Source organism: Nesoenas mayeri (assembly GCF_963082525.1).
Source record: "Nesoenas mayeri genome assembly, chromosome: 35".
NCBI classification, from domain to species: domain Eukaryota; kingdom Metazoa; phylum Chordata; class Aves; order Columbiformes; family Columbidae; genus Nesoenas; species Nesoenas mayeri.
The window spans coordinates 328,840-339,408 of record NC_137576.1 but is presented as its reverse complement, the minus strand read 5'-3'; the positions used below and the strand labels follow the sequence as shown (position 1 = coordinate 339,408).

The window sequence follows — 10,569 nt, the reverse complement described above, 5'->3', positions numbered from 1 at the left end:
CGCCTCTCGCGGGGGCGTGGCCAGCCCTGATTGGCAGCTGCGGCGACGGCGGCGCCGAGGGGCCAAACGACCGAGCGACGCGAAGGCGGCGAAAGCGCTTGGGGGCGACGGGAGCGACGTCACAAGGCCCGACCGTGACGTCACGGGGCAGCTTGCGTCACCCAGCGTCCTGGGATCCCCCCCCCCCCGTCCCGCCATGGGCAGAGGCGCCAAAATCACACAAAAACGGTTTATTTACCAAAAAACAGGCGTTTTCTCCCCAAATCCCAGGGGGTCCAACACACCCAACCCCCCCACCCAGAATTCAGGACCCCCCCGGGGGGGCCAGGGCCCCAAAACCCAGCGCTGGGACCCCCCACAACCCCCCGTATCCCCCCTTGGCAGTTCAGGGGGGGGGTCCCTGACCCCGGGGGGTCCCCAACAACCCAGGGACCCCCCAAATAAACCAGGACCCCCCCCCAAATAAACCAGGACCCCACTTACGGTACCGGGACCCCCCAAGACCCGCTGTACCCCCCTTGGAGGTTTGGCGGTGGGGGGTGTCTGAGCCTGTGGGGGAGGGGTCCCCAATAACTCAGGGACCCCCCAAATAAATCAGGACCCCCCCCCATCCACACTCAGCCCCCACATACGGTACCAGGACCCCCACACATGGAACCAGGACCCCCCAAACCCCCCCCATATTCCCCCACAGCTGTTCAGGAGGGGGGTCCCTGACCCCGAGGGGGGGTCCCCAATAACTCAGACACCCCCCAAATAAACCAGGACCCCCCCCATCCACACTCAGCCCCCCATACATGGAACCAGGACCCCCCAAACCTCCCCTGTATCCCCACTTGGGGGTTCGGAGGGCGGGTCCCTGACCCCGAGTGGGGGTCCCCAACAAACCAGGACCCCCCCAAATAAATCAGGACCCCCCTATCCACACTCAGTCCCCCACATATGGTACCAGGACCCCCACACATGGAACCAGGACCTCCCAAACCCCCCCGTATCCCCCCTTGGCGGTTCGGGGGGCGGGTCCCTGACCCCGAGGGGGGGTCCCCAATAACTCAGGGACCCCCCCAAATAAATCAGGACCCCCCCATCCACACTCAGCCCCCCACATATGGTACCAGGACCCCCACACATGGAACCAGGACCCCCCAAACTCCCCCCCATCTGTTCAGGAGGGGGTCCCTGACCCCGAGGGGGGGGTCCCCACTAAGTCAGGGCCCCCCCGGGGGGGGCAGCTTGCCGGTGATCTTGTTGGCCCCCTCCAGCAGCGCGTTGTGAATGTCCTTGGCCCCCGCGATCTGGGCCTTGATGAGCGGCAGGTACTGGGTGTAGGGGAGGGTCTCCCCCGCGCCCCCCCCTCGCCCTTGGGGGGGGCGGCCGGCACCAGCGCGGGGGCGTGTTTGGCGCTGTCGAAGCTCTGCGAGAGGCACTCGTGGGCCAGGCGCTGCGGGGGGGCACGGGGGGGGTCAGCAACGGGGGGGGGGTCGGGGGGGGGGCTGGGAACACAATGGGGGGGTCCTGGGGTGTCCCGGGGGGTCTGAGTGGGATCCTGGGGGTGTTATGGGGGGGATTAAGGTGTCCTGGGGGGGTCCCAGGGTATCTGGGGGGGATCATGGGGGTGTGTGGGGGTGTTATGGGGGGGACCAGGATGTCCTGGGGGGGTCCTGGGGGGTCCCAGGGTGTCTGGGGGGATCCTGGGGGTGTCTGGGGGGTGTTATAGGGGGGACCAGGATGTCCTGGGGGGTCCTGGGGGGGTCCTGCGGGGGTCTGAGTGGGATCCTGGGGGTGTTATGGGGGGGACTGAGGTGTCCTGGGGGGGTCCCAGGGTATCTGGGGGGGATCATGGGGGTGTGTGGGGGTATTATGGGGGGGACCAGGATGTCCTGGGGGGGTCCTGGGGGATCCCAGGGTATCTGGGGGGGACTCTGAGGATGTCAAGGGGGGGGTCTGGGGTATCTTGGGGGGGGTCCCAGGGGTCTGAGTGGGATCCTGGGGGTGCCTGGGGGTGTCATGGGGGGACTGGGGTGTCCTGGGGGGGTCCTGGGGGGATCTGGAGGTGTCTTGGGGGGTCTGAGGGGGATCCTGGGGGTGTCTGGGGAGATCCTGGTGGCTCTGGGGGTGTCACAGGGAGGTCTGGGGGGGTCCTAGGGGTGTCATGGGGGGGCCTGGGGGGGTACAGAGGGTGAGGGGGCTCACTGGGGGGGTCATGGGGGGGTCACTCACCAAGCACAGCTCTAACTGGTCGCAAAGGGCGTAAAACTCCTCCAGGCTCTTGTCGAAACGCTGCAGGGGGCCCTCGGCGCTCTTCCTGGGGGGCACTGGGGGTACTGGGGGCACTGGGATGGGGCTGGGATGTGGTGGGGGGATACTGGGGGGTACTGGGATGGACCAGGATGATACGAGGTGGCACTGGGATAGCACTGGGATGGCACTGGGGGCACTGGGATGGGGCTGTGTTGCGGTGAGAGGATACTGGGGGGTATTGGGATGGACCAGGATGATACGAGGTGGCACTGGGATAGCACCGGGATGGCACTGGCGGCACTGGGGGGGCACTGGGGATACTGGGATGGGACTGCGGGCACTGGGATGGGACTGGGAGGGGACTGGGGAGCATTGGGAAGGGGCTGGGGGGCACTGGGAGACACTGGGATGGGACTGGGGGATACTGAGGGCTACTGGGGTAGGGCTGGGGGGCACTGGGGGTCCCGGGGGGGCACTGGGGGGCACTGGGGGGCACGGGGGGTGCGGTCACTCACTGCCCATTGTCGATGTTGGAGTTCTGCACCAGGTTCTGCGCCGCCACCTTCATCAGGGTCTAGGGGGGACACGGGGGGTCAGGGGGGGACACACGGACACCACCCCCCCCCCCCTTCCCCCTCGGCTCCCCAACGTGTCACCTGAGTCGTGCACTGGGGGGACACCGGGAAACGGGGACACCCCCGGGACCCCCAAACAACCCCCGCCCCTTCCCATGGCCACGCCCCTGCGCCCGCAGGCCACGCCTCCTCCCGGCGGCGAGCCACGCCCTCTCCCCCCGCCATAGCCACACCGTTGCGCACGCAGGCCACGCCCACCCCAGGCGGCAAGCCCCGCGCCCCCGCCGCGGCAGGCCACGCCCACCCCCCCGGCGGCAAGCCACGCCCCCTGCGCGGCAGGCCACGCCCACCCCAGACGGCAAGCCCCGCGCCCCCGCCGCGGCAAGCCCCGCCCCCTGCGCGGCAGGCCACGCCCACCCCGGCTGCAAGCCCCGCCCCCGCCGCGGCAGGCCCCGCCCACCTGCAGGCTCTCCTTGAGCTGCGGGATGAGCAGGCGGAAGCGCTGCACCGGGTCGAAGTCCTGCGCCTGCGCGGCCGCCACCTGCGGCGGCAGCGGCGGCTGCCCGGGGGCCTGGCCCGGCCCCGCTCCCTGCCCGGGGGCCGCGGGCAGAGGCTGCGGCGGCGCGGGGCCCGGCGGTGGCCCCGCTCCCGGCCCCGCTCCCGGCCCCGCTCCCGCGGCCGCCTGAGGGGGAGGCGCCGCCATCGCGCCGGGCTGCCGCTCCCGCCCCGGAAGTGACGCGGCGCCGAGGGGTCCTGGGCGCCGGAAGTAGGTGTCCGCCGCGCCGCCGCCATGGCGCCCACCATCCAGACGCAGGCGCAGCGGGAGGAGCCGGGACACCGGTAACGGCGACGTCACCGCCGTGACGCCACCATCGCCCACGTGACGTCACGGGGGTGGGGGCGGGGCGGGGAGGGCGGTTCCGGGCCGGGTTGGGGTCCCCGAAGTGATGTCAGCGGGCGGGAGCCGTCGTGACGTCATAGCGCACGGGGGAGGGGCTTATGGATGGGGGGGGTCCTTTCGTGACGTCATGGGGGGTGCCTGTGTCATGTCGTGACGTCATGGGGGGGAATGCCTGGGTCCGGGGGATACACGTGGGTCCTGGGGTGCCCTAATGACGTCATAGCGCATTGGGGGGGGCTTCATGACGTCATAGCGCACGCGGGGAAGGGGGGGCGGGGCCCGGACGCCTGAGTCCCCCTGCTCCCCTCCCCTCCTCCCCCCCCCAGGCCCAGCTCCCACCGCACGCTGCCCGAGAGGTGAGTGACCCCATGTGACCCCTGACCCCTGACCTTGTGACCCCCCCCTGACCCCCTGTGACCCCCCCTGTGACCCCCCCGACCCTCCTGACCCCCTATGACGCTCTGACCCCCTCTGACCCCCCTGACCCCCGAACCGTCTGACCCTGTGACCCCCCCTGACCCCCTGTGACCCCCTGACCCTGTGACCCCCTCGACCCCCTGTGACCCCCTGACCCCCCCGAACCCTCTGACCCTGTGACCCCCAACTCACCCTGACCCACCCAAACTCTCTGACCCTGTGACCCCCTGACCCCCTGTGACCTCCCGGTCTCCCATGTGACCTCCTGATCCCCCATGACCCCCCCGATCCTCATGTCCCCCCTGACCCCTGTGACCTCCTGACCCCCCGTGACTCCCCGATGACCCCTGACCCCTTTTGCCCCCCTGACCCCCATGACTCCCTGAGCCCGTGACCCCCCGATCCCCATGTCCCCCTGACCCCGTGACCCCCTGTGACCCCCTGACCCCTCGTGCCCCCCTGACCCCCCATGACTCCCTGAGCCCCTGTGACCCCTCTCACCCCCCAGACCCACCACGACGCCTGTGACCCCCTGACCCTCCCATGACCCCCTGTGACCCCTGACCCCCCATGACCCCTCGTGACCCCTGACCCCCCCCATGACCCCCTGACCCCTCAGTGACCCCCCTCCGTGACCCCTGACCCCCCCGTGCCCCCAGGTCGGGCGTCGTGTGTCGGGTCAAGTTCTGCAACAGCCTCCCCGACATCCCCTTCGACCCCAAGTTCATCACCTACCCCTTCGACCAGAGCCGGTACGGGCTCCTGGGGGGGTTTTGGGGGTCCTGGGGGGGTTTTGGGGACCCGGGGGGGGCTTGGGGGTCCTAGTGGTGTTTTGGGGGTCCTGGGGGCGTTTTGGGGAGGATTTTGGGGGTTTTGAGGGGGATTTTGGGGCCTTGGGGTGTCCCAGGGGTTTAAGGGGCAGCTGGTGGGGGGGTTGGGGCTATTTTGGGGTGTCTTTGGGATTCAGGGAGTTTTGGGGTGTCTTAGCGCGTTTTGGGGTGTTCTGGGGTATTTTTGGGGTGTTCTGGTGTGTTTTTGGATGTTCTGAGGTATATGGGGGGGTGTTTATGGGGCTTTTTGGGGGGTATTTTGAGGCATTATGGGGGCGTTTTGTGGCGTTCTGGGTGTTTTGGGGGCATTTTTGGGGTGTTTTATGGCGTTCGTGGGGGTGTTTTGGCATTTTTGGGGTGTCTGAGCTGCTGCCCCCCCAGTTTCGTGCAGTACAAGGCGACGTCGCTGGAGAAGCAGCACAAACACGATTTGCTGACGGAGCCGGATTTGGGGGTGACCATCGACCTCATCAACCCCGACACCTATCGCATCGACCCCAGCGGTGCGGAGGCGACACCCCAAAAATGGGGGGGGGATACCCCAAAACGGGGGGGGAACCATCAATCTCATCAATCCTGACACCTACGCGTTGGCCCCAGTGGTGCGGGGGGGCCCAAAATGGGGGGGGACCCTGAAATGGGGGAGACAACACCCCTAAATGGGGGGTATCCCAAAACAAGGGGGACCCTAAAATGGGGGGGATCCCAAAACAGGGGGGACCCCAAAATGGGGGGGACCCTGCAGTGGGGGGCCTCAAAACGTGGGGACACCCAAAACAGGGGGTACCCTGAAATGGGGGGGGGACCCCACAATGGGGGGGGACCCTGAAATGTGGGGAACACGAAACAGGGGGATCCCAAAATGGGGGGGGGATCCCAAATTGGAGGGACCCCAAGACAGGGGGGACACCAAAATGGGGAGGAGGCTCAAATGAGGGGGACCCCAAAATGGGGGGGACCTCAAGATGAATGGAACCTGAAACAGATGGGACCCCAAAATGGGGAGGATCCCAAAATAGGGGGGGACCCTGAAATGGGGGGGGACCCCAAAGCAGGACCCTTGGGTTTGTTGGGGGGTGTGTTGACCACAGGGGCTCCCAAAGGCATTGGGAGGACCCTAAAATAATGAGGGGGACATCTGCAAAATTGGGGGGGACCCCAAAACTGCGGGGGGGGGCAACAAATCCCCTATTGCCCCCCAAGTGCTGCTGGACCCGGCGGACGAGAAGCTGCTGGAGGAGGAAATCCAGGCGCCCACCAGCTCCAAAAGGTACCAAATCCCCCCAAAAATAACGGGGGACCCCCCCAAAAAAGGGTGTGGGGGGGTTCTCAGGGTTCCCTCAACCCACCGGGGGGGTCCCCAATATTTTGCGTCCCCCCCTTAGGTCGCAGCAACACGCCAAAGTGGTGCCGTGGATGCGCAAGACCGAGTACATCTCCACCGAGTTCAACCGCTACGGCGTCTCCAACGAGAAACCCGAGGTCAAGTGAGTCCGGGGGGGGCACGGGGGGGGTCCCCGCGGTGGGGGGGGCCACGCTGACCCCCCCCTTTTTCCCACCCCCCCCATAGAATCGGCGTTTCGGTGAAACAACAATTCACCGAGGAGGAGATTTACAAAGATCGCGACAGCCAAATCGCCGCCATCGAGAAAACCTTCGAGGACGCCCAAAAAGCGGTGAGGGGGGGCAAGTTGGGGACCCCCCCCGTGATATTCGGGGGGGGGCACAAAGCGCTGACCCCCCCCCGTGTGGTGTGACCCCCCCCCAGATCACCCAGCACTACAGCAAACCGCGCGTCACCCCCGTCGAGGTCATGCCCGTGTTCCCCGACTTCAAGGTAAAAAATAGGGGGGGGGGGCACACTTGGGGACCCCCCCACTTGGGGGTGGACACCACACATCCCCCCCCACTCCACCATGGGGGAAACAGGCACAGACCCCCCCTTGTAGAGGGGAGTTTTGGGGGCAAAACAGCCCTTTGGGGGTTGTTGCCCACCCCCTAATACCCCCATTTAACCCCAACACCCCCATTTTTCCCCCCCCCCCCATCTTTTTACTCCCCACACCCACTTCCCTCCCCCAATTTTTACCCCCATTTCTCACCCCCATTTCCCCCCACCTCATTTTCTCCCCCCCATTTTTACCCCCACCCCCACACCCCATTATTATTATTTACCCCCCATTTTTACCCCCCTATTTCCTCCCCATTGCCCCCTTCATTTTCTCCTTCCCATTTTTACCCCCCCATTTTTACCCCCCATTTGCCCCCATTTCTCCTCCCATTTTACCCCGCATTCCCCCCCATTTTTACCCCCCATTTTTGCCCCCCGATTCCCCCCCATTTTTACCCCCATCACCCCCATTTTTATCCCCCCCATACCTCATTTCCACCCCTATATTTACACCCCTGTTCCTCCCCCCAACCCCCATTCCCCCCCAATTTTCCCCCCCCCATATTTCCCCCCATTTCCCCCCCTCATATTTCCCCCCCCCATATTTCCCCCCATTTCCCCCCCAGATGTGGATCAACCCGTGCGCCCAAGTGATCTTCGACTCGGACCCGGCGCCCAAGGACACGAGCGGGGCGGCCGCGCTCGAGATGATGTCCCAGGCCATGATCCGGTACGGGGGGGTCCCCGCGACACCCCCGCGCTCCAGGGGCCCCCCCTGACCCCCCCACTCCATAGGGGAATGATGGACGAGGAGGGGAACCAGTTCGTGGCCTATTTCCTGCCGGTGGAGGAGACGCTGCGCAAGCGCAAGCGCGACCAGGAGGAGGACGTGGATTACGCGCCCGAGGACGTGTATGGGGGGGTCCTATACATCGGGGGGTGGCTATATATATGGGGCGGGGCCTATAGAGCTAGAGGAAGAACCCGTAGAGCTGGGGGGGCTTAAGTAAGTGGGGGAGGCGCATCACAGGGTCCCACAGTTTGGTGAAGGACAAAGTGACGTCCCAGATAGGATCCGGTGCATTGGGGTGGTGCTATTAAGTCTGGGGAGGGGGTGTGATATAAATGAGGGGGGTCCTATACATCGGGGGGATGCTATAGAGATGGAGGGGGGGGGGCTATAGAGCTGGGGGGGCTGAAATAAGTAATGGGGGGGGCACAGGGTGCCACAGTTTGATAAAGGACAAAGTGACGTCCCAGATAGGATGCAGTGCATTGGGCTGGTGCCGTAAGTCCAGGGGGGTGTGATATAAATCAGGGGAGTCCTATACATCAGGGGGGGCCTATACATTGCGGGGGGGGCTATAGAACTAGAGGAGGGACCTATAGAGCTGGGAGGGCTTAAACAAGTGGTGGGGGGCCACAGGCTCCCAGTTTGGTGAAGGACAAAGCGACGTCCCAGATGGAACCCATCAGGTTTGGGGGGGATCTTATCAATCTGGCGGGGGTGTTATGAATCTGGGGGGGGGTTCTATACATCCGGGGGGTCCTATAGCTGGTGCCCCCCCCAGGTATGACTACAAGATCGCGCGGGAGTACAACTGGAACGTGAAGAACAAGGCGAGCAAGGGCTACGAGGAGAATTACTTCTTCATCTTCCGCGAGGGCGACGGCGTCTACTACAACGAGCTGGAGACACGGTGCGGGGACACTGGGGGGACTGGGAGGCACTGGGAGGGACTGGGGGACACGGGGAGGGACTGGGGGGGACTGGAAGGGACTGGGGCACATTGGGGGACACTGAGGGACACTGGGATGAACTGGAGGGACTCGGGGGGACTGGGGGACACTGGGATGAACTGGGAGGGACTCGGGGGGACTGGGGGACACTGGGATGAACTGGGAGGGATTGGGGGACGGGGGGAATGGGGGACACTGGGATGAACTGGGAGGGACTAGGGGGGAATGGGGGACACTGGGATGAACTGGGGGACACTGGGAGGGACTGGACGACACTGGGGGGGACTGGGAGACACTGGAGGGACTAGGGGGGACTGGGATGAACTTGGAGCCCTGGGGGACATTGGAAGACACTGAGGGACACTGGGGTGAACTGGGAGCCCCCCCAGAATAATCATGGGGGTATCGGGGTGAGGGGGTTTCCCCTTCCTTTGGGGGTCCCTGTGCGGTTTGGAGAAAGGAAATGGGGGTTTGGGGGATTTTTTGGGGGGGTCTCTGTTTCTGGGGGGCTCAGGGGGGTCCCCAGGGCTGGGGGGGGGCACTGGGATGCACTGGGAGCCCCCCCCTAATAACAATGGGGGCACTGGGGGGTTCCCATCCCTGTGCGGTTTGGAGGAGGAGAACGGGGGTTCGGGGGGTTTTTGGGGGTCACTGTTTCCGGGGGAGGTCGGGGGGGGGCCAGAGGGTTTTGGGGTGTCCCCTGACCCCCCCGGCCCCCCCAGGGTGCGGCTGAGCAAGCGGCGCGCGCGGGCGGGGGTGCAGTCGGGCACCAACGCGGTGCTGGTGGTGAAGCACCGCGACATGAACGAGAAGGAGCTGGAGGCGCAGGTACGGGGGACCCCCCAGCCCCCCAAAACTCCCTGTGCCCTCCCCCCACCCTGGAGGGGACCCAGGCGTCCGGGTGACCCCCCCGCACCCTCACGACCCCCCCCCAGGAAGCGCGACGGGCGCAATTGGAGAATCACGAGCCCGAGGAGGAGGAGGAGGAGGAGATGGAGGCGGAGAAGGCGGCGTCAGGTATGAGGGGAGGGGGATTTGGGGGGGTCCCCTGGGTTTTGGGGGGGGGGGGGGGGGGTGAGGCGGGGGGCCTTTAGTTTTTGGGGGGGGGTCCCTGGATTGGGGGGATGCTCCCTAAGGTCTGGGGGGGCTGCTCTAGGTTTGTGGGGATCCTTGGGGGGATCCTGTGGTCTGGGGGGGGGTCTCCTGGTTTTGGGGGGGGGGGGCTCCCTGAAGTTTGGGGGGATGGGGCGGGGGGGGGAACTGGGTCTTGCGGGGAGACAGAGTGTTGGGGACACTTTTGTCCCCAACCAAATCTCCCCCCAAAATCTGTGTCCCCCCCCAATCTCTTCCCCCCCGAAAATCTGTGTCCCCCCCAATCTCTTCCCCCCCCAATCTCTGCCCCCCCCCCCAATTTGTGCCCCCAGACGAGGAGCGGGACAAGGGCAGCTCGAGCGAGGGGCCCCCGAGCGGGGAGGACGAGGAGGACGAGGCCGAAGGCTCCGGGGGGGGGCGGCGGCAGCAGCAGCGAGCGGGGGGGGGGGCGGCTCCCCCCAGAGCGACGAGGACGAGGCTGAAGACGAGGAGGAGGAGGAGGAGGAGGGGGGGGGCGCGGGGGGGGGCGCGGCGGGGGGGCAGCGACGCCGCCAGGGCCGCTCGCGACCAGGAGGAGATTTTCGGCAGCGACAACGACGAGGAGGAAGAGGAGGAGGAGGAGGAGGAGGAGGAGGAGGAGGAGGAGGAAGAGTCGGACGGGGGGGGGCAGCGACGCGGGGCCCCCCCGCAGCCCCCGGCTCAGCCCCAGCGACGACGACGACGAGGAGGAGGAGGGGGAGGGGGAGGAAGACGAGAGCGCCAGCGAGTCCGAGTCCTCCAGCGAGTGACGGGGGGGGGGATGAGGTTTGGGGAGAAAAAGGGGGATTTGGGGAAAAATGGGGGTTGGGGGGCGAAAAAAATGGGGGTGGGGGTGAAAAAAAT

The 10,569-nt window shown here is 66.1% G+C and overlaps 2 protein-coding genes across 2 annotated transcripts; one reads left to right on the top strand and one right to left on the bottom strand.

Moving 5' to 3' along the window:
* Positions 1-1,119: 1,119 nt before the first annotated feature.
* Positions 1,120-3,519, bottom strand: MED29 (mediator complex subunit 29; the record flags this gene model as incomplete). The annotated part of the gene is given in 5 exon segments (XM_080361637.1): positions 1,120-1,352; positions 1,355-1,441; positions 2,221-2,305; positions 2,757-2,815; positions 3,277-3,519. Coding segments are annotated over 5 exon segments (618 nt in total). The 3' UTR covers positions 1,120-1,208.
* Positions 3,520-3,557: 38 nt separating this feature from the next.
* PAF1 (PAF1 homolog, Paf1/RNA polymerase II complex component) lies at positions 3,558-10,475 on the top strand (the record flags this gene model as incomplete). Its single annotated transcript, XM_080361636.1, is given in 17 exon segments — positions 3,558-3,656; positions 4,044-4,073; positions 4,794-4,886; positions 5,346-5,467; positions 6,168-6,234; positions 6,350-6,451; positions 6,535-6,640; positions 6,733-6,801; positions 7,482-7,585; positions 7,651-7,767; positions 8,427-8,555; positions 9,318-9,423; positions 9,531-9,612; positions 10,020-10,123; positions 10,126-10,215; positions 10,217-10,341; positions 10,343-10,475. Coding segments are annotated over 17 exon segments (1,629 nt in total). The 5' UTR covers positions 3,558-3,606.
* Between the last annotated feature and the right edge of the window lie 94 nt (positions 10,476-10,569).